This window comes from Oculina patagonica, chromosome 1 (assembly GCF_052425735.1).
Source record: "Oculina patagonica isolate OP01 chromosome 1, crgOcupat, whole genome shotgun sequence".
In the NCBI taxonomy this organism is placed as follows: Eukaryota; Metazoa; Cnidaria; class Anthozoa; order Scleractinia; family Oculinidae; genus Oculina; species Oculina patagonica.
In genome coordinates, this window is record NC_135758.1 from 59,778 (window position 1) to 87,174 (window position 27,397).

Below are 27,397 nucleotides of genomic sequence, written 5' to 3' on the forward strand. Positions count from 1 at the left end.
AATCTTTCCGGATCAGTACTATAAATAGCCGGGGATGACCCCCTTGCGTCACACTGGCTTGGTAACCATCCACGTAGGCTGTACATTGATTTCATGCAAGAAAGCAGGGAGTAGTGTAGCTTCGGCTTTCGGTTTTATTATACGTGTCAAATTTTGCCATGTCGCAGAGCGGTATTTATAGTCTGTTTTACTATCATGGAAGACAATGTTCTTACCGTCCAGTAGAAGTGCTTTTGCTCTGTATAACTGGAACGGTTTGTCTTCTAAGTTTGAACATTTACGATGCAACACACTTTGCAAGTCAGCAGAACGAAAGTTCCGGCGAAAAGGTCAGTGCTGTTTATAGTGGAAGTTTACCTTTGATTTACCTTCTACTGAGGTCCTGAGTAAGCTTTTGTATCAGTTTAGAGTACTACTACAGTCCGAGGTCCAGGACGGATCTGTAAAACGCGTTTTTAAGTGGAATTAGCTAATTTCGTTCACTGGACAGGATAAAGGAAATTCGCTTGGTGACACAAAATAATTTATAGTTTTTTCATGGAACTTTATCATCTTAACAACTTTTGTTTCGCAGAATCTAAAAGCAGCTAAAAGGAAATTTCCCTTTACACGCGTAAATTCTTCGGAAATATTTAGAATAGCGTGAATGTATTCTGATAGTTAATCGCATTTGCGGTGTAGTTTAGAGACTTGTCGACGGAAATTCTTCGTCTACGGTGTAAATACAATGCACCCCCACAAAGCTGTGTGTTATGTCAAAACCACAGAAAGTGATTATTTAAGTTCATAAGTGTAAACAGCCTTTCTTCCTCCCAAACATTTTTGTCGGTACTACATTAGCAGATGGTTTCCACTTACCAAACAAGGGAAAGACTCAAAACCACAGTCACAAGCATATTGGCACACTTGGCTAGTCTGGCACGAGATCTGAAACTCATATCTACAAAACCAGAAGTTGTAGTTATTTATACTTTGTTTAATATAAACTTGGTAAATAAACAGCCGTTTAGGATTAAAACAGCTGAGATGTCTACAGCATTTATCAGGCTTTATCCCAGCTCACATTCAAATGTGAGGTAATTTAATTAAAAACCCAAAGGAACGTTAATCTGTCACTCTTACAAAAGTCATTTAATCAGACTCGCTAATGGTTCATTCAGGAAAACAAAGGAAATTGATGTTTAATGTTAGTGAATCCGGATTGACGTAATTTTTGCCAAGAATGTGGCTTAGTACATGTAAATGTTTCATGTGTCAAATAAGTTTGTGTCCAAGTTGTAGCATGTTTACAAACTCTTGACTTTGACTGGAGTCTGTAAATCCAGTACAACATGGCCACATATTTACCTATTTGGTGTTCATGTATGCAGATTAATACATGTATTTGTATGTTGTAATTAAAATGAATAATTTTCAGGTCAAAATGATTTCAAAGTACTTTGGAACCATTTTGACCTGAACTTTATTTTAAGCTACTCTATGTACAATATAACTTACATAATCGAGACAGTTAAGTATACAATATTGCTGTGTATGATTTTTATGTTTATCGGTATGTATTTTGAGGAGTCTAAATGGCAAGTCAAACCACAAATGACAAGTAAAAATATAAGGGGTGGTGAATGGTCCTTCAAAAAATATGTGTCTTGCAAAATTTTAGCAAAATTTCAAGGATCTCATCCTCTTCAAGTTTTCTTTGATGCCTTCTCAAAGTCTTGATTTCTTTTGAAGGGCTAAAAAGGTCTTGCTGTCTCGCAAAGTCTGGCATTTACCATTCAACTCCCCTAATATATAGCAACACTACATAGACTTACTTATCTTCATTGGGCCCATGAGGACTGTTGGAGCCGGAGCAACACTACACACCAAAATATCAAGAAATAAATAATTTACATTTATGTAAGTGCATTATGTTTTGTCTCTGTATCAGATTTCATTACCAGCTGGCTTACATGTGGGTCCAACAAGTTACTTCTTTGCACTTGTGTGTATTTATCTTCAATGTAAAAAGCTTATCCATCAAGGATCGTCATATATATTAGGTAAGATAAAAATATTGTTAATTAGCTTTGCAATATAACTTGTCTACTTAACAGTAAAAGCTTTACTTCACTGTTAAGTGAAGTCAAATTGATGCAATATTTTTAATGCAAATGCCCAACTACTAACAAGTAGATTTTAGTCTCCAATTTTTTGACATACTTATCACCTTTGTAATAATTCCAGACAACAGTCTTGGTTTTCTTTTTATCCAAATCAATCATGTTTTTCCTTATTTTATTTTCAGGATTTGTATCTGTATTTGCAATGTTCTCTTGTGTGGTTTTCAGCTCTATAGTTGCCAATTTATATGGCAGGGACGTTTGGGTTGTAAGGTAAAATGCACTAATTAAAATAAAATGGTTGGAAAAACTATATTATTATGTTTATATCTGACTTCTTGTCTTTTGGGATTGAATTTTTTCTCAACTTGTATGGGATGTTTCTAACAGTGTAATGAACATACAATGTAGCTAGTTACATGTATGTTGTGAAACTCCTACAAATGGTATGAAATTCTGGTGAAGGAACAGGCTTTTAGCCAGGATTTAAGGCCTGACTTTGTCCCCATAGAAGGGCCTGAGGAGCATGCAAGGTGTTTCTCTGCAGTTATGAGTGCAAAGGTATCTCAAGATTATCAAATTTTCTATATAAAAAACCCTTGGTATACAGTAATTCATATTCCCTAATTTCCTCTGAAAAGTGGCCGTCCATATAGTACTCCTGGACTCCTACCTTGCTAAACATCTGTGTGGGAATGATCTAGTTACGACTTCTGTTTGGAGAATATTTTTTCCAGGTGGCTTGTGTAACTGACTGAATTAACAAATTTGTTTTTCTACTTTCTGTTTCAGGGAAGCTTTGCCATATTTCTTTCTTCTGAGTGACTTTAATACAGCTAGCTCATTAGTTAAACACACTCTTCAGTCTGCAACATATGTGAGTATACTTCACAGCATTTTACATTAAGACAGACATAATATTAACAAAGAATTGGTTTCCTTATTTTTCGTTGTTTGTATTGCATAAAAAGCTTGCACCATTTTTTCCTCACTTGATTTACTAATCAATCTTGTGATGTGTTATCAGGATGCAGTTCCTAACAGAATAGCTGAGAGTATAGCATCCCTTGGTCCTACTGTCACTCTTAATACCCTTGTTGGAACCTTGGTTATTGGTATAGGAACACTTTCAGGTTTGTACATTCTAACTTAGATAAAACAATTATTTGATGTAGAATCCAGTTGTTATCTTTTTACTATCACTGGTTATTATAATTACTTATTTGTCCATTTTTTTTGCTGTTGTTTTGCAGGAGTGACAGAGTTGGAGACCATCTGTCAATTTGGATGTTTGTCGCTTATTACTCATTATTTGATCTTCATGACCTTCTTTCCGGCCTGTCTGTCATTGTTTCTAGAGGTACCTGACTTGTATGATTCTAAAACTGCTGGAGCGATCTGTGGTCATAGCTTAAAATATAAAAATGGTTTATTTAAACAGATCTAAAAAATATAAAAAGGATACTCTAAATTTTCGATCGCCTTCTGCGGTCTTCTTCAGAGAATGATGGATTTTGCAAGGTTCGCAGAATTCTAATAAGTTGCATTGACGTTATTGTTCGTTGCCCCCCCCCAGGGAGCAACTAGCGATGCGTAAACCCTTGGGAAGGGCGCTCTTTCGTAAATAGTGTTTTTGTCAAGGAAAGAATGTAAAGACTCCAGAAACAGTCTTTTGTTCTTGCTGCTTACACCTGTTTCAAGAATTTCGGCGTAATTTGGATGTATGTCGTGGCCGATTTCTGCATGATGTTTAATCGCGGAGTTGATATTTCTGTTTGTTCCGGGCTTGTGTTCGGCTCCTCGTGCTTTCCAGCTTCTTTTGCTTTCCCCAACGTATGCAAATGAGCATGTCCTGCAAGTCACTTTGTATACAATTCCTTTCAACCGCTCTTTATTTGGTTGGTCCTTGGGCTTTTTGAGGATATTTCCTAACGTTCGTACTGGTTTAAACGCTGTCTTGATGTTTTTGCGACTCAAAAATGTATGATTCTGCATATTTATATCTACTCCTATGATGTGAATTACATTGTGTGATTTGTGTGGCTATTTTTCAGCCTTCTGTTGTTGTTTCAAGAGGTATAAACTAAATGTTTCTTACAGCACCCACTTGTGGTAATTTTCAACTGTATGTAATATTTTGCTTTGTTGTAGTTGTGCACAGGAAGAGGGCACAGCAGACCCAGGTGGCAGTTAGAAACCACAGATGTCCCAGTGGATGAACTTGAGCCCAACCCTGTGGTACAGGGTGTCAAACTTATCATGGTACTAACAGCTGTTCTTGATTATTAATCTGTTCTGTCCAATGGGCACAATATTAGGACAATTTTTTCCTTACATTATCTGAAATTTGATTTTATGAACTTACTGGAACATCGAGACAATATTCCCTAGTCGTCTTTCTGTTCTTATCACTTGTCTGAATGATCAAGTTTATTTCTAAGAAAAATGAGTTTTTGGTCAATATTGGGAATCAACAAACTATTAGTCTTGGCATCATTATGGTTACTGTGCTGTCATTAAACTTTATTTTTTTAGAAAGTCAACAAAAATTGGCCCAGTGATCAAAGTACATATATATAAAGGAACAGTTGTAATTAAAGTGGGTACATGTGTTGAGATTCTGAGGAGTAATTTTCTGGCTTTTGACATATTAGTCCACAGGTCTGATGTTTATTCATGCCCACCGATGGTTTATGGTTAAGGCTGACAACTATGAAAATGCTCCTGACTCCACTGTTGAGGAAAGCTGGTTTAAAAGGTACCGGGAAAAGCAATGTGCATCAGTTACAAAATCAAAGTTACTTTATGAAAATAAAAACTGTAAAGTGCCATATAAATAATTTTATTATAATTCATGCAGCTACATATATTTCTGTTAGTTTTGATATTCTCGTAACACCCTCAGGCTGAAGAAATGTTCATTTGTCGCAAGCATCGGACAAAGACAAGAAAAAGAAAAAATCTTAGTCCCTGACAGGAATCAAACCCATGACCTCCCTGATACTAGTTGTATAGATTTCCCAATCTCACAAAAACTTTCTTTATTCTTTACAGGTTTTTTGAAGGAAATACTGAACAGGTGAGGTATTTATAGAATAAAGAGTAAAGTGAAGTAATGATTGTTTATAAAACAAGGTTAAAAGTCATTTTTCTTATAAATCAGTTGCATGACTGCCTTGTGAAATTTTCTTGCAGATTGTTGTTATAGTGTTTGGTCTTGGCCTGGCTATAAGATACTTGTTATTGGATAATGAGGACAGAATTTATGATCATGCCGAGCAGAAAGAACACAAAGTGTCCTTTACTGTGGGAGCTGTTGACCAAGCTGACGGATCTGAACAAGCTTGCTCAAGCCAAAACACAGATAAACAAGGACCTTCTGCTTTATTATCAGAACTAAAAAATGCAAGTGAAAAAAGCATGGCTTCAGAAAAGGTTGCTGGAACAAGCTCTGAACTAAATTGTTTGCCAAGGAAAGAGACAGTTGATGGAGTCTTAAAAAAAGACTCTTTGACTAGTGCTGTTAATGTGAAAACAAAGGTGTTTGATAGAAGAAGAACAGTGAGTGAAGGCCATTGCCCTGATGACAATCAACCAAGTGATGACAATCTACAGCTCCTAGGGCTTATACGAGTAGAAAGCAGCCCACCAAGAATGGAACATAAAGAACGGAGTCTAGAAGAGTGCAAGTTGACGCTTAAGCAATCGGTATGTCGTACCTTGATTTCATGTCTGTTACTACCTGTATACATCTTAAGAGCTTCTCTCTTTCTTGTCACGCACGGCCATTTACCGGTCCTTTTGGACCGGTAGCGCGAAAATTCCTAGAAAATTTGCCTTACTTCGTTTTTCTTTCAAATTTGGAGAACAGGAAGCTGATATAATTAGCCAATTACAGAGCAATTTTGAGCCAAGACACTTGAATGTGCCTTACATGACCAATTTTTCCAAGCTTGACACGTGTTTGTTTAAAAATTCCATCATGGCGGCCGAAGTGGAATGAAGTTAAAACAGCTTTTAACAAACTTCAATAAACTATCTATCTATCTATCTATCTATCTAAAACAGCTTTTAAAAGGCGGTGAAGATGTTTTTTGAGGAGGAAGTTGATCCAGAATGTTTTTCAAGTCTCAAACAAAGTTATTTGGACAGTTAGCTTGAAATTCGAAGCGAAAAATTGAGGTAAATGATCTTTTATTTTGCTTCGCACATGTTTGCGTCTGTTCGCGATTTAACACATGTTCTGCAAAATGCGATAAAAAGCCGTTCGGATCGCCGTTTTTTATGTTTAGAAACTCGCCTTTATCATAAACAACTTGTCATTTGTCGAATTTGGGAATGTAAAGCTCAATTTCTTTGATAATCAGTCGTTTTGAAGGGATTATGCAGTCGTGAATAGCCGCACGTAACTTGAGCTCTGATAAGTCATTGCCATGGAAACTGAAATGCGATCCTTCTGTTTACGTAAGGAAAAAAAATAATAATTAATTCCCTGTTTGGAATTTTTTCATCCGGTTTTCGGGAGCAATTTTGTCTTAGAACACGGAAAATGATTACTTGGACCTTAAAATTTACCCAGTGGAGCGTTTTTGCACTATTTCAGTTTTGCCTTAATTTTGTGACTTATTTTTACTGATTTTTTGTGATTCAAAATTTTTTTTGAAACGTTTTAAGTATGCATGAAGGAGTTTATATTTTTCCTAGAAAGCATATTTTGTGCCCTTTCAAATGAGATATTGGAGATTTTATAGCTGTAAATACTTTTGGAGTTATTAAATAAAACGTGCGACATGGTCAATTTTGTATTATTTTTGTTGTGACAACAATGAGTTAAGTCTAAACATTTGTTGCTCTTCATGTATTTCTTCTCAGGATGGAGTGTTTAACTTAAGCGACAAAGAAATACAGATGTTGGTTGAATCTAAAACCATTCCTGGGCATCAGCTTGAAAAAGTTTTAAAAGATCCAGCTAGGGCAGTAAAGATTAGGTAATTATAATTATTTCTGGTCTGTGATTAAAAAAAGAAGCATTCCAATGGGTTTCCTGAGCAGTCTAAATTTTGCAATAGGGACTCCTAAGATGGACTGCTCACAAGTTATAGTTTCTTCTGCTTTGCTTTCTCAAACACAAAAACCTGTTTTATGTAATATATCAAACATGAGAGACAGTATTAGTGCTTCAGGGCATTTCCCAACACCAAGAAGAAAGTTGAAAATTCAAAGTGCAGTGGACAGTATATTTGATTAACTTCCAAGTGTCTGAGATATCTTCTCAATCGAAACTTAACAGAAGGATATACACATGTAATTGACAAACAAAAACGTAAAAATCAAATATAAAGAACTTAGTTAAATTTTATGCTATTTTTTAGACGCAATGTGGTATCAAAGAAGCTGCCAGGTGCTGTAGATTTGGATGATCTACCCTGTGATTACTATGATTACTCTGATGTAAGTTTTGCCATTAGCTTTCATATACCTTTTGTTGTTGATGGTATTTTTTTTAAAATTAGAGATATAATTTATTTATGAAATATGTATTTGACCAACTGTCGGCCGGGCTGATTCATGTTTTAGGTTGTGGGAGCTTGTTGTGAAAATGTTATTGGTTACATGCCAGTCCCTGTGGGTGTCGCTGGACCTCTTTTGCTTAATGGAGAGAACTATCACGTTCCCATGGCAACCACAGAAGGATGTCTTGTAGCAAGCACCAATCGAGGATGCAGAGCTCTCATGGTACATTTTTCCGTGATTAATTGTGTACATTGTTTTTTTTTTTAAACGTTCTCTTTTGTGAAGTAATGTAAGCAGAGCAAGTCTTTCTAGTCAAATGTTATTGAGATACTGTTGTGTGAGCATAGATCTGAAAAATTATAAATCATTGCCCCCTGGGTTTTACGCATGTTTGTAGAAAATGTTTTTTTTTTTTTTTCAAACTGAGATTTTTACCCAGGAGAGGTGTGCTAATCCCCAAGAATAATGATAGTTTTGGAGCTGCCATAAGGATACAGTGTGTACACTTACATAGGATTTATTTTTTTTAATGATTCCATTTCCTTGCAGCTGAGTGGAGGTGTAAGAAGCTCTGTGTTTGGTGATGGCATGACACGAGGGCCTGTTGTAAGGTTTCCTTCAGCACTACTTGCCAGGTAAATCCTTGATGATAGTTTAACACCATATTTACCTCTGCCAATATATGTACAGAGCTATAAAAGCAATGTAAGGCATATGCCTTTCAAGATACGGGTCCTGTACGTAATGAGATTTAGTGCTAAAAAGATTAATTCCACCTTAAATGAGGAGGTGAAATTTAAATCTCAAAGCTAGGATATATGTAAGCTAGTCTCCAGTTTTAATATTTGATTTTACTTGTACTGACAGTGATGTTAAACTGTGGTTAGAAGAGGAGAACAATTTTATGGAAATCAAACAAGTGTTTGACAGTACGAGCAGGTGGGCGAAGCTACTTTTTAAGTTTAAATAATTTAAATTTTATTTTGAATTCGTATTTCCAAGATGCCATCATTGTGACGGTCTAGAAAAAATGCTTACTAAAACATTGGTTGGGACACTTTTGTGCTGATATTTACTATGACTTCATGTGCTAATCCTTTGTAGATTTGCAAGATTGCAGTCAGTGAAAGGGGTGGTTGCTGGTCGCTTGTTATTCATCAGATTTGTAGCGACAACTGGTGATGCTATGGGCATGAACATGGTGTCAAAGGTAAATTCTTTCATCCTTACTGATGCAGGAAACAGTGTATTATTAATAAATTTGCTTTTAGTGTATTAATTTTCTGTTTTTGAATATTGTCACGCAGACAAGTCATGTGTATGAGAACCATGACATTATTTGGATAAGCCTGCAGAGAATGTTTAGCAAATGAGTAGTACAAGTTATCATTTGTGCAAAATAGTTCAGTCTCTTTACAAAGGAAGTGGAGGGGGATAGGGGGCAGAGTAGGGGTATGGGAGAAATGAGATTGGAAAGTCTATCAGTTTCTGAAAAAAGGTGGGAAGTGGGTGGAAAATGCAATTTTTCTGGAGTAGTAGAAAAGACTATGAAAATCAAAAGTGTTTTACAACCATCCCTTTCATTTCCAGGCTCTTAATCCATTCCCCCATGGGAAAAATAATGACATTTATTTGACTATAGTTTTTTGAGCTGGTGTAGCCAGTGTATAAGTGAGTTACTTAAGGCTGATTCAATTTGTATTTGTGCCGACAGGGAACAGAGAAAGCACTATCTTGCCTACATGAACACTTCCCTTCAATGGAGGTCTTAAGTTTGAGTGGAAATGTTTGCACAGATAAGAAGGCAGCAGCGATAAACTGGATTGAAGGCAGAGGGAAGTCTGTAGTGTGTGAGGCTATTGTACCAGGACATGTTGTACAGAAGGTAAATGAATTACTAAGCTTACATATTAAATGTTATTTCATGCTGCGCCTACCAAAGGCCAGTACTACATGTCAGGTATTTGGTATAATGTATATTTGAGAGTTTGAAATAAAATCATGAAAACCTATGCTAATTAAGGGTGTTAACCAGTTGCTGGAAAGAAAAGAAAAAAAAACCGGTTGGAAAAACCATTGAATAATGATAAGAATTATATAAAGTTCTATATTGAAAAAAGAATTCATCAACAGAAAGTGATAATTACTTATTTTCTCTGTTAGGTTTTGAAGACAACAGTGTGTGCACTTACAGAACTCAATGTCAGTAAAAATCTTGTTGGTTCTGCCATGGCTGGGGCCATTGGAGGATTTAATGCTCATGCTGCTAACATAGTAACAGCGATATTTATAGCCACAGGCCAGGACCCTGCACAGTGTGTATCTAGTGGCAACTGTATCACTTTATTGGAGCCATGTGGACCAACTAAAGAAGACTTGTACATCAGGTAAGAATCAACCAAACCAGCTGTAAACAAGCACACTTAGCTAGGTTTGATTTCTGCTGCTCAGTTTCCGCCCATCTTTATTTCTTTTTGACAAGAAAAAAATTCGAATGAAGGCAAATTCCTGGACATAAATTTAGCAAACCTGCAGTTGTTACTCAGAGCAGTTTGTAGCATAAGCTTATATCTGATAGCCAAAGTCAAGCAAATTTTACTGGCTTATAACTAACCTTGTCATTGGCTAGTGGAGGGCAAGTTCTACATTTCAACTTCTTTGCACCCTGTATCAGTGCAGGTGGTCAACACAAACATGTATATGATCTTGTCAGTAAAGATATCTTGCACTTTTCAGAGTGTTTTGACAACTTTGTTTTAATGTCTCAATTTGTTTTCCATCAGCTGTACAATGCCGTCATTGGAGGTTGGTACAGTAGGAGGGGGAACTGTTCTTGGTCCTCAATCAGCCTGTCTCAAGGTAATGATTTAGTGTTTCCTTTGTGCTCATAATAACACACTTTCTTAAAGCTATATGAACTGAGCAGTGAACTAAGGGGACTGAAGTTTTAAACGACCTAATATAACATGTAGAAGGTGCATGCACTTACTGAAAACAACAAAGGAGCTGGTATTTTTCTTGGAGTGGGCCCAAAACATGGCATGTAACAGGGTTCACTGGGGTCACATGTGCTATTATGGTGTGATATATGGACTGGCAAGGGGAAACACCGCTTTTATTGTTCAAGAGATTACTTTCAGTGTGAACTCTTCTCAATCAGCGGCTTTGTTTTTATTACCATCAATTATCTGGACAGAAACAGAAATTTACTTCAACAGGAAGCGAAAACACGATCGTTATTTGGATTTTGAAAAGATCATGTATTATTAAAAGGCTGAGTTGTTTCTGTAGTATCCAACATCTGTTAGTAACAAAACCATTGGAAGCTTTCACTTGGGCAAATTTCTGCAATGTGTACTGATTTGTCTGTTGAAATGGTCTTGTTGTTTATAGTTTCGTCTTTTCAATTTTCAGATGCTTGGTGTTCGTGGGGCTAACAAATCTGAACCAGGCAAGAATTCAACAAAACTCGCACAAATTATATGCAGCACTGTCCTCGCTGGAGAGTTATCACTGCTATCAGCTCTTGCTTCCGGTGATCTTGTGAAAAGTCACTTAACACTAAATAGGTATTAAAATGTTCTTGTATGTTTACAGTGTGTATGCATGCCCTGCAGGAGATGTGTTCTTATCTGCCATAACATAAGAGTTTGGCAGTAGTTCAATAGAACAATAGTTTCGAATCCTGAGTAACTGTAAGCTTTATTTTGACTTGAATCGTCTGGGTTTGAGGGGCGTGCTTTGCCTTGAAGAGAAATGTGGATTCTCTTTCACCGCCGTGTCTTTGTAATCAGATTAAGATCACCATTTTATGATATTCTAATAAATTTACATTATGTTCTTTTCTTTTACTAGATCAACAGTAAATCTCTTAAAGGAAGATGCCAGCAAAAATTGTGCAGTGTTGTAGGAAGATCAAGGAAAATTTGCTCTTCAGTGCAACCAGGGGATAGGCTTCTTCTTTTCGCCCCATCATCGACTGGAGAGCCTGTTCACAGGCTAACCAGGGGATAGCCTTCTTCTTTTCGCCCCATCCTCGACTGGAGAGCCTGTTCACAGGCTAACCAGGGAATAGCCAGTGTCGCAGAAGAACTGCAATGACAAGAGCTTTACATATGGAGCCACTGAGTTAACATTGCCCACACCCTTACTGCTTGTAAGGCCATTACATTCATGCTCCTTTCATTGGATGACAAGCCTACATCTCATCGATATTTTAAGGCCTGTTCTTAGTTCTCTTACGACTTTTTCACGTCCATGATCAACCTATTTCAAAACCGAAAACAACTTTCATTTCCACACTATTGAAGTGAAAACACCAGCACATAAACATATCGTTCAATAGTTTCTATTTAATGATCACACACTAGACTTCATCTACAAAATTAAAAAAGTCGGAAGCTGGCCCCACCGCTAAAACTAACCAAGCAGAATTACCAGTCCAACTAGGGTTTGGAACCAGGTAAAGTTTCTATGGCAATCGTCTTTTCAGTACCTCAGACCTTGCTGCACTTCTGTACTTCAAAGACTGAGGCGGATGTTCCTCCAGGACGACCCACGAGCTTTGTTGATAAGATGCATTAACGCATAAAGACAGTTAGTGCTAGGCAGTGGTGCTCTTCAGCGATCACACACATCAGACGTATATGCTGATAAGTAGAACCGGCCTTGTAATTCATGGTGGTGGGGCTCGGGAAGTGAAGACAAATCTCCAAGGCCAGATATTTGTTGTTACATCATCTTGAATGTTTGAATAAGCTTTACATAAATTACTTAATTTAAAAATACAACAAAAAATATAATTTATAAATAAACATTCTACGTGTTTTAAAATTACATACATGTCATGACAAAAGATTAAATCATCTGCAGAAATTCTATTTATTAACTATAGTTTTCATTTCTTAAAATGTACTAGTGATAGTGTATTTTCAAAAGGTTACACAAATTTTATTTCTACAAGTTAGAAAACGTTAAAACTTCAATTAAACCTTTATAGAAAAAATACTTCTTGAGTGTTTGTTCTTGAGCTCTGGTTCTCCACTTAATTTACAGCTCCTTCAGCACTGAAAAAGCAGTGTACCGCCACAAATAGTTAAACCCTGCATCCAGATTTACAAGCATTTCAAGTTTTCTAACAACATCCAAACCGTTGAAAACGTGTTGTCTGTTGCTTGAATAAAAGCGGGAAAGTTTTCTCTGATAGTCAAAGAAACAAAAGTTTGCGGGAACTGAAATCGTCAACACTATTGAACGGTTTGTTTTCTACAACATGTTTCTTCTGTTTCTGTATAACTTCATCCTTTTTTTTATTTTCAATACAAAAGTGAATAGTTATTAACCGATCAGCCAAGCAAGGCTTTGAACCAGTGAGAGCTGTGCTTTCAGTCCAACACTTTGCAGTGTCTTTGTTCTCGCACTTTCCTTGTGTTTGTAAGAAACGTCCTCTCTTGTCCAGTCCTGATTTTCACAACAGTCAAACTTAACCAGAGGTTTCTGACGAACTAAACAAAGAAAACAAATAATTATTCAAGTTATTTAATTGGTAGTCTGCGTTCGCAGCCGAATTTCCGGCTGTTGTTTGACGCCGCCCTGAAATACATCTCGGACGCCCGTCTGCGTTCGCAGACTATTTCTCGGCAGCAAAATTCTCTAATGGATATTGTCAACATAACTTTTAACCTGTAAAATGCTGGTTTCTTAATATTTTTAAAAGTAGAGGACATGTTTGAATAAGAGATTTTTTTAAAATAGGCGTTTGGTTCGGAGGGTTTGATTAATTCATCAAATTCTCTCTAAAACCGGCTCCATGCATTATATTCTACGCCTGGAGAAAAATTTCACTATAAACAGCTTGCGATTAAGTTGATCATGTCAGATCATTCTTTAGATGAATACTTCTTGAAACAACATTTAAAATTCCAATTTTATTAAACGTGAAAAATTCACTGTCGTGGATCTTGAAAGTTCTTTATAAAACCCAGAGCCTCGTGTTTCTCGTCGCCTTCCTAATTTTTCTGTCCCTCCTCCATCCTCTTCCCCAGGGCCACGCGTATTTTTTCTCCTCATACCTTATTGCTGGTCCTGATGATGAAGATGACGAGAAATGTTTATTAAAGTCAATTCTAAGCAGCAGTTGAGCAAGATGAGGGCTGGCTTGATGACTCCGAACACTTGACAAGATTTGAAACAAAAGGATTGTCTGTCTTTCATACGTCTGCAAAAAAGAAAAAAACTTCCCCACTTAGTTTTTAGTAGTTCTGTTTATTTTCGTTGATTATGCGATCTCAACTTCAAATTGGCAAAGCAAATATTAGCAAATATAATTGGCAAATATTAGCTTGTCAAGCTACTCTGAAATTCGAGCTTAAATAAAGTTTATGTATGTAGGTAACAAGCAAGGGTGATTTCCAAGCATTATAAATTACGTTTTTATACAAACTGAAATAAATTTGAAGGTAAGAACACGTTTTTTAAGTTAACAAAAATGCAATCCATTTTAGTCATTTTAATCTTCTTCAGTTTTGTCCATCCATGGCTAGTTGGTCAGTCGCCGTTTTCACACAAGAAACGGATAATCCGTCCTAGTGTCAAAACGGAACGGTGTTCATTTTAGTCGGATAATCCGTCTGATTTTCTCGTCTGATGACGGATTTTGAGGACAGATCATCCGTCTAAGACGCCGGATAATTTGCAGGTCTTGAATTCACATAAGGACGGATAAACTCATCTCATGCTGTCCTGAAAAGCCTGGGACTAGAAACTATCAGTAAGCAGGTTACCTTAGTAATGTTCTCAATCTGTGTCAGTTCTCTTTGTGTCAGGCTGGTACTGCCTGTTTGAAGTAGAAGCGAGCTGAATGATTGACACAAGTTCAGGATTTCATCAAGGCAGTGTGACACCTGTCAATCAATCAAAAGCGACAGGTGAAAAATATTGCTTCAAATTACACATCACACACTTTCTCAAAAATTTTGTGGGCAACTAGTCCGTAAGTCATAAAGATACCATTTGAAGCAGAGGGGAAGCCACGAGCCATGCGGCCCACACTACCGGAGCTTATCCCGGTTTCGTAGCATTAAGCGGCTAGGAATATTTTTACTCCCCCCTGAATGGGATGCTAGTCCATCGCAGGGTTCCCCCCAGCATTATGTCGCCGGTACCCATTTATACACCTGGGTGGAGAGAGGCACTATGAGAGTAAAGTGTCTTGCCCAAGAACACAACACAAGTGACCCCGGCCGGGACTCGAACTCGGACCGCTCGATCCGGAGTCCGGCGCGCTAACCATTAGGCCACCGCGCCTCTCTATTTTGAAGCAGAGGCAACCAGTAATTACGTTACACTGGTTATACAAGAAAGATGAGTTTGATTTCAGTACTTCCATCTGTTTTATGTTCCTGCGGCCTGTTACTCGAAAGTCCCTGAAATTTTTCGGGCCTGCAAAGCTTTTTTTAGTTACAGTGGAACCCCGATCTAACGATATGCCAAGGGGGCAGTAAAATTATATCGTTATATCGAGGAATCGTTATATCGGGGTTCCGTCCCATACATTTTACTATTGCCGGTGTCACAGCGGATTTTGTCCCCCCGCCGATTTTGTCCCCCCGGACCAAATCCGCTAGCGTATATTGTCCCCCCGGACAATATCCGCTAGCCGATATTGTCCCCCCTTCGCCGAATTTGTCCCCCCCCCCCCCTCAACAATTGTTATTTAAGCTTTGTTTCCCTCTTACTCAGTAAACTTTCCATTTGCGTTCCCTCGAATGACAACACAAAACTTGTTATAAGTCTGCCATATTTATTATAGTAAATAAAGTATCTTCTTAAAATGGCGATGCAATTTTGCGTTCTATGCTGGTCTCTAAGTTATTTCAGAAATTTACTAAAATTCATTGCAAAGCTTGTCGTAAACAAAAGACCTGACTAAAGACAGCGTCTAACTACGATTTTCGATTGGAAAACGTTGCTTCGTGCCGTGTTGAGAATAACATAGCTTTTCCAATGCGGTGGTTGGTAAACACCGAGACTTACCTTGTCTATTTCGTCTTTTCAATGTTCATGAAATATTCGTATTCACATTTAATCGTCTTTTCTTTTATTCGTTTACGACTCCAGGAGTACGATAGCGAAGTATGATCATTTTTGACGGGGGGACAAAATTCGCGAAGCCGGGACAAAATCCGCTAGCGAATACTGACTCCCGGGGGTCAATATCGGCTAGCGGATATTGTCCGGGGGACAATATCCGCTAGCGGATTTGGTCCGGGGGGACAAAATCCAGGGGGGACAAAATCGGCTAGGACACCGGGACAAAACATATTCATCGTTATATCGGGAATATCGTTATATCGAAGATCGTTATATCGGGGTTCCACTGTATCTGTATCTTAAAAACAAAGTAGCGTATAGGGCTGAAACTTTGTGTGAAGCGAACCTCTGTTCATATGGGAAATCATTGGGTTTGAAATTTTGGGTAAGGCTTTTCAGGTGCGAAAACGTTATGGCACCCTTGAGGAACGGGCCAACGAAAACACAAAAAAGGCTTTTGTTTATTTTGCGTTCCTCCCCCAGTAAAGACTCGCGAGTTACTTGATCAAAATTATTTTTGATGAACAATTAAAATGCAATATTTGTTATTTTAAAGCGAAAAATCAAGACTAATTTTCCCGTTCAAGGGCGACGCACGCGCGATCATGTTTTACTGATTAGATTCGCAGATTTCCAATAGAACACCCTGTGTATCTACTAAACTTCAATTATTGTAGCTTACATCCTTAACTGAATGTCACACGATGTGTTACCGGTTTCATGAGTAAGAATGACTGGGCCATCAGTGTGGTAATAAAGTGATCATGTGCCAAGCGGATTGATTCAAAGTCACGTGTACTGTTTATCTTCTCCAACAACTGACTGTACTGCGCTTCTAGCACATCAACCTGTAGAAATCAAACCAAGACAAGGAATGTTTTGATACTAAAAATTCGAGTGCGGTAAGCCCTTCCGCCCAAATCCTAATATATATTGATTCCTCCTGGTTAAATGCCAGCTATAACAGTAAGCCCCTGGCCTATTAAATTTGAAATGAGCGTTACCCGTCCGTTTAAAACACTTTCTCAGTTACCACCCTTCTTTCTCGTCTCACTGAGAAAAATTTACTTAATTCAGATGTTACATTTCTTGTTGTAATAAAGCCTTCCTAATTTAAAAAGTTTAAAAAGCCTTGGCAACGTGCTACATCAAGAAAAAATCCGTTCAACTCTTCATAAATAGAAATTCTCTTATGTAATCCTTTTATTTTCAAGAGGTTTTGAATTCCTGAAAAAAAATGAACCGGTTTAAATTTTCACAGGAGAAAATAGTTTACTGTAATGTGTGACGTGGAAAGGCACCAGGGCATGGCCAGAACGTCGACAATGATGTTACTAAAATTATTTACCTGGAGGTAATACTGCAAGTTATCCACCAGGAAAGCCATATGCATCCTTGAAAGCCAGATCTTTGTCATATTTGATAGCTGAGCAGTAGATAAGTGTTTAGTACCCATGTAGGCTGCCCAGACTTGTTGAAGATCCAGCTGTGTCCGCTTCACTTTTAACAAAAATCTAAACAGGTTGTTATACCTACAGGCGGAAAGAAGGGTACATAATTAAAATATACAATCATTGCTTTCCATGTATTTAAAAACATTATTTTAAAACAAAAGATGGGATAGTATCTTTCAATCGTTTATAATGCAGCGAATTATTTATTATCAACTTCGACCGTCTTCCTGACAGAAACTTGACATGATTTTGGATATATTGGACTTTCCAGTGGTTTTGAAAGTTCACTTTGCTTAAAACAAAGTTTTTCTATTTTCACTTTCGAGAACCGAGCCAATCTCAGGGCTTGTTGACCAAGGTACGTTATAAATTTATTTTTAAAGACAATCATGAAACCCAGGGTTTTGGGGCTATGTTTTGATGGTTTAAAGGTTCATTTGTGTTCAGTCTTTTGTGTTTCACAGTGAAAAACAACTCACTTTTCTAGCACAGCCGGCTGGAACAGAATGTGTAATGGCCATTGGACATCATACTGAAGTTTAACACAATCCCAACCAGATACCAAAGCAGATGACTGGTCTGTGAAACATCAAAATTAGATTACTCTAGACCATTTTTATTCAGCGGTAGCAATGTTAACAAACACGGGTAGTCTTCTAAATGTAATCATGTCTCCGAAAATGTAACAAGCAAGCCTGTTGTTTCTGTAACTTAAGAAAGGTCTGTTTGCCAATTTAAAGTTAAGTAACAAAAAACTCAAAATTACTCACTTGCAACAGTGCACGGTGCCCTCACAAGTCCTTGTGCAAAATAACTAGCCTAAGTATAGATGTGCCTAATCTGGGCTGGGGGGGGGGGGGGGGGGTTGCTGCACATAGGCTACATGTGGCTACTAGACTACAAAATAACCAGTTTATGTAAAGAATCAGAACCTTACCCTAAAAAGACCAACAGAACCGAAACATACACTACCTGCTGTATTTGTTTTCTTCTTTTTCTCGTGCTGAGTAATTTCTTTGTCAATCACAACAGTGAACATAGAAGCAGCTTCGTCGTCATCAGGAAGAAACTGAGCAAAGCGATCACAAAGATGATAAATGACATAAACGTTCTATCAAGCCCATTTTACATCAGGCTTCCACTGTTTTAGAGTTTTTGGAGTACATGTCAAACTCTTCACTCGCATCACAGTCCTCAGAAAGAAATAAGACCCCGACCACCTAATGGCATGTTAGAGTTTTTACAGAATAATTACGTAGATCGCCTTGGATGTAAATAACCAAACACTTCGCCTCAAAATAAAGCACTGTGGCCCATATCTGACACAACATACCTTGCTAAGAACTTGTAGAAATGCTGCATTGGCATCTGAAACAAAGATGGACTTGCCATGTTATAACAACAACCACAACACATGTTTTATCACAAAAGGAGCCAGAACTGAAACAAAGAAACACCCTACCATGAGATGTGTTATCTGATGGAGGCAGTTTAAGTAAACCTCTGGCATGTTCTATAAATGCTGAAAATAGTTCTCCTCTTCCCAACAAGAAAAAATCTTTCAAAATCTACAAGGAAAAAATAATGACACTCAAACAACGTGATTGTGGGTGAACTGTCTGTCTGTCTGTCTGTTTGTCTGTCTATCTGTCTGTCTGTCTGGCAATGTCAACAATCAATTTGGAATTATACTAGTTGTAAAAGAGCAATCTATATGGTGGGAATTCAGCATGAATTATCCCATTTATATAACTATCCAACAACCTTTACTGTATTACCTGTAAATGTTTCAGTAGGTTCACATCCTCAACAACAAGTTTCCAGAGATGCTAAAAGAATGGTTCAGTGGAGATGTAAATACAATGAAACATTAACACGTTTCAGTGTTGTATTCACTGAAGTATGCAATAAATGAGATAGACAGAACTGTCAAATGGATTCTTCGCCATGTCAACTGCAAAGAATAGATAACAAATTTCCTATTTTGATTAAAAGCAGTCTTAACTATTGGACACTGACGCAAGTCTCAGTCATATCACTGTTGCTTGTGAAACAATCCCAGGAGACAAAACAGACATGAGAAGCTATAATATTTTGTCCCCAGTGAAACAAAAGACCAGTGTGATACTTGCAGAATCAATAGATATGACAGCAGATATGCCATTATCAAGAAGAAAATTAAGAATAGATGGCATGCCCTTGAGGGCAATACTTCCTTTTGTTAGTAAGCACATGTTTTATGCATCCTGGAATGGTTGTGAAGGGTTTTTAAGGTTTCTTGAGGTTAAAGTGTATTCTGTTCAGCCTATACAGGATAATTGACATTGCTAAAACCATGTCACCTACAGTAAAAGGCTGTATGAGAAAGTGTAACTGACTGAATGCTGCACAAAAAACAGGAAAGCAAAGATGCGCAGAGCATGTGTGCACTACAACAAGCCAAAATACTAAAAATTCTATCTGTACGAATAGCAAGGCTACATACTGTAACTTTAACACAGTTTCTTTTGAACCCAATATTGTTTGCCATATCAAGTTAAACTGCTAAACCAGGAGGATTTCCAAGTCATTCTTCTTCCATGCGTGTACCTAATCAATCAGCAAATGAGTGGAGCAACAATTTGTCTGAACTAGGATACAACATTTAGTTACTTACCTCAGCAACACACAACCTGATCTTGTCAATTTCATTTTCGAACAACATCAAATTAAACTTGGGAAGCTGTTGCAGTGAATATAATGACATGGTAAACTCTTGTTCTTTGTCCTGAATAACAGAACCTGCAGAATTGCAATAAGGAACCGTTTATTATTGGCTGACATAAATATAAAAGTTAAATGAGCTAAGCATTACACATAAATGACACAAACAAAATTTATGTGTAACATACTTCTATAAAGAGAATTTTTAGTTTTCTTTGATCCTTTAAACATTCCAACAGATTCACCAATGAACAAAACCTAACAAGAAACAAAAATGCAAATTAAAAAATTAAATTAAAGCTAAACAAATCCAGACCCAAAACAATGGTGGCCACAGAAACATTAAAAATCAATTGAGAATACAAAGCAAATACATACAATTAGAAGCAGCTAATTCAAGGTATCTCAACCAGAAAAAGTGCACGGTGTGGACTCAGTCTGGTAGCAGTGCTAGTCAAGAATGTTTTTGTACCTCAACAAAGAACACCTTACAAGGACAAAGTTTCTAACCTTATCAGCTACTCTTGTAGGAATGTAAGATGGCAGCATTTCTGCATTTATTCTAAACTGCCATCGAGCAGGCAACTGCTTCTTCGCCTCACCTTCCTGCCAACGAAAATGAAACAGATTGATATTCTTGCATTAACTACTGACACTGACTTTGTCTAACACCTTGTCTGAATAACTTCTAATTTGCACTTGAATTATTTCAGCCATACTACATTACTACTCAGTGAGTGCTTAGATCAAGTGGCTCGGTAAAACATGTCCTTGTAAATTAAATGTTTCTCCCATGCACTGGTGACACCAAACAGCACAAGACAGCTCACCAGCACCTAAACCAAATGATTGCTGGATATGTTGCCATCTGTGATCCCATCCAGGTAAAAAGGTAAAAAGTCCGTGTCCGAGCCAAGTGGCCCATACAGTCGGAGCTTATCCCGGTTCCTGTAGCATTAAGTGACTAAAAGTATTGCTTCTCCCCCCTGGATGGGATGCCAGTCGATTACTGGGGTTACCCCTAGACTTTCAATAAAGTCCTTCGTCTTGTTTATTATGGCGCACCGGGACGAGGACTTTTCATACTTGAATCGCGCCACTTTTAGCGACCCAAAAACGGGTCGCTGAGCTTAGACCAATCAGAGCAGCCCTTAGAACAGAAGTGTCAATCACAAGGGATTATGCGCAGTGAAACATGACTTGCGGTCAAACATTCAACATGGGGTCAATTTCAAAAGCGATAGATAATGTTGTCAAGGCCACCAGTTATTCAAGTTTGCGTTTTTGCGTCTGCTCCAACTGGAGCTGGAAAAAGCCTCCCTATGAGCTCGCTCCGTACGCATACGACTCCTTTCTTGGTACGGGTTCCACTGATTTCTTTAAGATCAAGTTTCGAACCTTACTGCCTCTGAAATTCCAGCTTTGTATGTTGGCGACGACTGCTCTGAACAGCAACTGGCGGATAATTTAGATTTTAAATCTAAACTGGTGTTTGGAAGTCTGGTGGCGATTCTTAATAACTATCGGCACATTTTTCGTCAGTTAAAAAAACAATTTAAAATGTGTATTCATTGGCGAGAGTCATTGCATTGCCAAATTTGCTCTTTGGACGCAGGAGAAACGCACACACGCTCGATTGTTTTCGTTGGTCAGGAGTTGAGTTGTTTACGTTTTGCCATTCGAGTCAAGGACTTGCAACGAAATCCGAGATACCAGGCGTAAGTCACGCAACAGCTAAACTCCACCCCTTGAAAATTGGTACTCCCCATTTTTGGCGCGAAACGCAAACGAAAACCCTTCAAGCGAGACAAGTCGACCTCTGGCGACTTCGTCACTCCAGGGAGGAGTAGAAATACTCCTAGTCACTTAACGCTAAAGAAACAAAAGGATGCAGACTTTTTAACAGAAATTTGCTTTAAGTGTCGCTCGCTCATTTTTGAACCAACTTTCACATTAAATCCTTACCAGTATTTCAGCAAGTTGTCTTCCTGTAATCCCAGGTATTCCAAGGTCACTGCCGCTACTTGTGGCACCTTCATCTGTTTTGGTAACTGTTTGATCGTCAGCTGAAGTGACTTCCTTAATGAAGAACTCATTGTGTTTATCAATGTGAATCCCGTGAAGGACCCAGGCACTGAGTTGTTGATACATCACACCATGACACACAAACAGGATTCTAAATAGAGGAAAATGATGACATCCAATTGCTAATAAAAGGAAGGTTGCACAAAATCTTGCCTATCACCATGTAAGCCCACATTCAAAACATATCGGTACATTGAAATCGCAATTTTCAAACCTCTAAGGTAAAAGAAAATTAGTTTGAGAAATCAGGGAGTTAAAGAAGTAAAACTGCACTGTTTGATTAAAGGAAGGGAAACCACCTTTGGTTCAAGTTATCTGGTGTCACACAAGCTAGGCAGCATGAACAATAATCTGGAGCTTTTCTCCAACAAAAACAATGCACAACTGCCACATTTCGCAAATACATAGACTGCCACCCAGCATATAGGTCAATGAATTGGTTTGACCACACCATTTAGAATTTAGATTTGAGTTACCTCTCTAATGCATCTCTCACATCAGGAATACCGCAGTTACAACTTTGGTGCAATATATCCAGGATTTGACATCCCAAGGCCTGCTCAAGGAAAAGAAGCAAGTCTTAATCAATTCTTTCAGTTACTTTTTACATTCATTGAGGTCTCACAATTCATCAAGTGAACTGAATATATTCCAAAGAGTTGTAGATTATAAAGAGCTCTTCTCTCGCTAGCTGATCATTTAATTAGATGTACAGCACACTGTCATATTCCAATGTAATGTATAACAATCGAAACTCAAATTTAATGGTCATACAATGCACTTCGTTAACAAAAGTTAATAAATACAAGCATGCCTACAGCGTATGTAATTTATTTTACCCTTGGGAAAATCTGACATTTTTCTTTATTCTGCATTCATTGTCATATGTTACCATATAGCAAAACAAAGGAAAATACCAAACTGATTGTAATAAGTGAGAATTTAAGCCACAACAGGTACAATAAAATGTATCACTGGTATACCTTGCTAGCTTGGATCTGTTCAATAACTGACCAAATGGCAGGAAATAAAACTTGATACTGAAAAGGAATATCAAGCACCATTTGTCAGTGGTCCTTGGCACATTTCATATTGTTTTGGTTACAATATATCTCAATAAATACAATTTTAATAATAATGCCAAACCAACCTGTTCCAAGCTGTGTTCAATGTAAGTAAGAGGCAGATTGGGATCTTCAAGAATCTATGGTTTACAGAAAATTAAAATTATTTAATTTAATTTCTGCTGTTCACAACTGTACACCGTGGTTGGTACAGTTTTAGGCAAACAAAATTCAAGGACTTGTTATAAATAACCGGCACGCATACATGCATGCACAGGCGATAACGCTTTACAATGATCCCAGAAATTGCATTTTTCTTATTCATTTTAATTTTTATTTGCCTTGACTACAAAACGAACCTCCAATACATTACAAACCTACAGCATGACAAGATAAATACATTAAATCATTATGAACTTCGTCATTTAGCAACAGAAAGGCCCAGATTTGATTTCCACCCCTAGTCGATACTGAAGATTGTGTGAAATTTCCGTATTGAAATGGTCTGAAATGTAATGAAGTCAACACCGCTTACTAGAATCACTTACATGCATTTATGCAACTTATCAAACAAAACATTTTAGATCAGCTAAATCAGCAATAGGGTAGAAGTTCTTTCTGAGTGAACTCTGGCTTCTCGTAAAAATAGGAATACGGATACCGTCACTGTGTTATTTTTAATGGCTTACCCGAATAAATATTATCAAAAGCAGTAAAAGGAAGATGGCGAGTCGCGAAGGGAAAAGTTAAATATTATCGACAACAATGCACGTCAAAGCAAACAATGATTTCAGATAGCTCACCTTTGCAATCTATAAATCAAGATACTGCTGCCATCGGTCTCCCTTTTGGAAAGGTTTCAAAAGTTATGACACTAACCGGCCTTCACTCGTCAAATTCAACATCAGTCAACTTAGTCTGCCATCACGTATGCCGACTTCGAATACACGTACAACGGTAAAAAAGTTCTTTAAGCGAGCTCACAATTATCCAGTACATCATTCTCCCCTGACCCCAAAACTCCGTTTAACTGTACGTTAGAAATCAAAACTGAGTAAACAACAAAGTGCCTAGTTCCCAGTGCTACTCGGTTGGAGTAATCTTTCACTCCTCACACGGCCGTCCACCGGGCCATAGCATATAGGCGTTACCGCCTAAAAATAAGGGAGGGAAGCAAGATTCTCAATGGGGTGGGAACCTTCTGCAACATTGTGCAATATTTTGCAAAAATAGAAATAACAGGAAGTGGCAGGAACCACTAAGAAATGGGTGAGAACCAGGAGTAAAGGGTACAGGAAGGCAGAAGTTCAGACCCCCCCCCCCCCCCTCCCCTCCCTCACACACACACAAACGTCACACTAGATGGTGTACTATGTTTGGTTCAATAATGTTGTTTTAAAACTTAAGCATTCTTCCATAGCGTGCATCTAACTTTGCATGATGCCTTTCTTCACTGTGCTTTAATTCACAAGTTTTATGTGTGGCTGCCTTTCTTAGAGCATTAGACTTAGCAACAAGTGTACATGTAAGCTTTCAAGTTTCTTTAACAAACACTAAGAATGCAGTTTCAAATTTCAAGGAATTCAGTCAAGTCTCATTTGAAAATTCAAGTTTCTTTTCAAGAAATTTGGGCAGGCAGATTTAAGATACCGGTAGATGGCAAATTTAAGGGCTTTTCGACATTGTACAAACAATACATACATGTAGTTAAAAAACTTTGCATGGTTACTAATTCTGTCAAGGGTGCTTGCAATGTCCACAAAAAGTTAGTCTTCTTGGGTAGAACCTCATTTTCATTTGTCATTTTCTATTTTCATGAATATTAATTCTTAATTTTGCGAATTTACAGTTTCATGACACAAATTGAGCCTAAATACAGGACTAACTGTAATTTTATACCTTATTCTTACTTATTTTTGCGAGTACTAATTTTCCCGATTTTTGGGTTAATACGCGCTAAAAAAACATCGCATGAAATTTAAGCGCGCGAAATTAATACCATATTATAATTTATATCAAAACAGTAAAAATTTTAAATGTTTGGAGCTGCATCTATTTATCCTTGAAAATATATTTCCGTCTTGTTTTCGACTAGAACCCTTCTTCTGACAAATGTTTTCTTCAGCTTGTAAATTGGCCACCAAAGTTTCTGTTTGCAGACTCCTTGAAATTACATTGAACAAGACCTTTGTATACATGTATGTCTAGCAGTTCCTTAGTCTTTGATGACTGAGCCATAACACTGACAAAATCGCGAAATTTAAAGCACTTTTGCTCTAATTTTACGAAATTTCGAGAGCCAAAATTTCGCGAAATAAAGTAAGCGCGAAAGTAAGAAATAAGGTATATTACCTGTTTTTCTAAATCAATCAAGCTTTTCCTGTAGGAATCAAGAACTTGATCTAATCCAGTACAGAATGCCTGGATGTACAAACCAAATGGTTCCTGTGCCAGTGTTGTTCCTAAATGCAGTAGAATTTCCCACAATCAGTAACATTTGTACAGAACATAAGACTACATTGCTTTGAATTGCCCCATTCTGCTGAAAGGGTTCAGCCTTGAGCCAAGTGGCCCATACTGCCAGAGCTTATCCAGGTTTCGATAGCATTAAGCGGCTAGGAATATTTCTACTCCCCCTGAATGGGATGCTAGTCCATCGCAGGGTCCCCCCCCTTCTTCAAGCATTATGTTGCCAGTACCCATTTATACAATGTTTTGCCCATGAACACAACACAATGAACCCGGCCAGGCCTCGAACCCAGAGTCCGGCGCACTAACCATAAGGCCACCCTGCTGAAGCTTATCCCAATTTCTGTAGCATTAAATGGCTTGGACATTTTTTATTCTCCAAAGGTGGGATGCTACTCCACTGCAGGGTTATCATCCAGCCTTTTTTTTTTTCTTGGCACCCATTTACAATCCTGCCTGCAGAGAGATACTGTGGGAATAAAGTATCTTGCCTCACAATGCAATGGCCCCTGACAGGGCTTAAACCAAGACCACTAATCCAATGCGATTAGGCCACTAGTGTACCTCCTTAGAGGGCTAGAGCAAATTACTGTCTTAGTATAACTGTGCAATAAAAATAAAAAGTTGTAATGAGCAGACAATTATAGCAGCTAGGTCAGAATTGAGCATCCTTTAATGCAATGCTCAAAAAGGAAAATAAAAAAAATAACATTAAAATAAAATATAAATATTCAGAATCAATTTTAATTACTGTCGAACTGGGGAGAGTGATTCAAACTAAGATGTATTTTACATGGAATTTACTCACCATCATTGGAGTTTTCTCTTATAAAGGGAGAAACTTGTGAATACTTTCTACAAAATATCTGAAACTTTTGGAAGTAAGACCCAAGCTTGCAAATTCTATTCAGAAGATCAACCTCACTTCCATGGATAAATGGCAAGTCAGCAGCAACCTACAAAACCAATCATTACTAATTATAGTGGCATTCTGATTTCTTGAATCTTCAAGGGAAACAGAAATTGGTTTGAGAAAATTCAAGATATAAGGAAATCAGGGGCAACTTGTGTTTGACTGACCAATGCAAATACAAGAGAATTAATTTTGTTTGAGTTATCTGAGGTTATGAAATAGAAGGTTTAAGAAATTAGGATTCCACTGAACCAGAATTAGTATGAAGGAATAAAGTACTGTGCTGACTTCACTTGCACACACTTTACTGAGCCCCTGAATACAGCCACCTCATTGCACCTCATTGCTGCTAGCCAGTTCAGCATTCTCCCTAATAAATGCCAAACGAACTGGGAGAGATGAAGGGCAGCTGTATTCCCAGGCTACATGCATTGTGAATAGTATTATCTCTTTATAAGCCATCAAGTAAAATTTACCTTCAACCATTCGTTGTTTAGTTATGTAGCACTTAGAAAATGATGACAGAACTCGCACAAGAAATATTAAGGAAGAATACAGTCCTCTTTGACCTCTTTGCACAGTTTGATTTTTTTTTCTTCATGCACTTCACCCACTTGTCCTTTTAAAAACGCATGGTCGAAAATTTCTTCATTTCTTAAACAATTATAGGAAACTTAATTTATGGATATTTAAGCTAAAATTTTTATACGCCAAAAAATAGTTTTTGAAAATATTGGCGCCAAGGCTTGCACTAAAAAGCTTCTATGATGCGAACACAAACCTGAATTCCAGCAAACTTTTTGTGTACAAACACTCCGCCAGAATCTCCAGATAACGCCAACAGAAGTTCGTGTAACATATTTTAACAGGTTTTTAGAAGAAATCGCAGATTATCGATGTGAATATTGATAAAATTCAAATACATCCCCTCTGTCCTCCATCTTTGTTTTCGAATGTACAGCGCATGTGTAGTTTTCAGTCCCTCAGCTGAGCTGAGTCCCC

The 27,397-nt window shown here is 37.7% G+C and overlaps 2 protein-coding genes across 3 annotated transcripts; one reads left to right on the forward strand and one right to left on the reverse strand.

Moving 5' to 3' along the window:
* The first annotated feature begins 45 nt into the window (after positions 1 to 45).
* Positions 46 to 11,959, forward strand: LOC144651366 (3-hydroxy-3-methylglutaryl-coenzyme A reductase-like). 2 transcript variants are annotated; one of them, XM_078511309.1, is made up of 22 exons: positions 46 to 329; positions 1,931 to 2,042; positions 2,288 to 2,375; positions 2,895 to 2,979; positions 3,130 to 3,235; positions 3,356 to 3,462; positions 4,254 to 4,364; positions 4,757 to 4,860; positions 5,157 to 5,181; positions 5,298 to 5,810; positions 6,975 to 7,090; positions 7,475 to 7,553; positions 7,680 to 7,838; positions 8,166 to 8,251; positions 8,484 to 8,555; positions 8,721 to 8,826; positions 9,331 to 9,501; positions 9,780 to 10,003; positions 10,400 to 10,475; positions 11,031 to 11,185; positions 11,472 to 11,569; positions 11,631 to 11,959. In XM_078511309.1, exons 1-21 carry the CDS (start codon positions 159 to 161, stop codon positions 11,524 to 11,526), a joined length of 2,721 nt encoding a protein of 906 aa, XP_078367435.1. In that variant the 5' UTR covers positions 46 to 158; the 3' UTR covers positions 11,527 to 11,569; positions 11,631 to 11,959. The 2 variants fall into 2 exon arrangements, with proteins under 2 accessions (XP_078367435.1, XP_078367431.1); XM_078511305.1 differs by having other exon boundaries at positions 11,472 to 11,959.
* Positions 11,951 to 27,342, reverse strand: LOC144651383 (gamma-tubulin complex component 4-like). The gene is made up of 20 exons (XM_078511317.1): positions 27,177 to 27,342; positions 26,291 to 26,438; positions 25,366 to 25,475; positions 23,100 to 23,153; positions 22,933 to 22,989; positions 22,426 to 22,505; positions 21,830 to 22,040; positions 20,375 to 20,470; positions 20,053 to 20,122; positions 19,818 to 19,942; positions 18,940 to 18,990; positions 18,624 to 18,729; positions 18,495 to 18,529; positions 18,134 to 18,230; positions 17,641 to 17,740; positions 17,056 to 17,239; positions 16,421 to 16,555; positions 14,399 to 14,518; positions 13,688 to 13,833; positions 11,951 to 13,120 (listed from the first exon to the last, which is right to left on the reverse strand). The coding sequence occupies exons 1-20, from the start codon at positions 27,252 to 27,254 to the stop codon at positions 13,099 to 13,101; spliced, it is 2,025 nt and encodes a 674-aa protein (XP_078367443.1). The 5' UTR covers positions 27,255 to 27,342; the 3' UTR covers positions 11,951 to 13,098.
* Between the last annotated feature and the right edge of the window lie 55 nt (positions 27,343 to 27,397).

Excerpts from the sequence above, each read along its gene's own strand:
- LOC144651383 (XM_078511317.1), bottom strand. The coding sequence starts at position 27,254 with ATGTTACACGAACTTCTGTTGGCGTTATCTGGAGATTCTGGCGGAGTG. Across the intron at positions 14,519-16,420 it reads CATTCTTACTCATGAAACCG|GTGTCACACTGCCTTGATGA; the intron begins GTAACACATCGT and ends ATTGATTGACAG. Across the intron at positions 13,834-14,398 it reads AGATTGAGAACATTACTAAG|ACGTATGAAAGACAGACAAT; the intron begins GTAACCTGCTTA and ends TCTTTTTTGCAG.
- LOC144651366 (XM_078511305.1), top strand. The coding sequence starts at position 159 with ATGTCGCAGAGCGGTATTTATAGTCTGTTTTACTATCATGGAAGACAA. Across the intron at positions 330-1,930 it reads ACGAAAGTTCCGGCGAAAAG|ATTTCATTACCAGCTGGCTT; the intron begins GTCAGTGCTGTT and ends TCTCTGTATCAG. Across the intron at positions 7,839-8,165 it reads GAGGATGCAGAGCTCTCATG|CTGAGTGGAGGTGTAAGAAG; the intron begins GTACATTTTTCC and ends ATTTCCTTGCAG.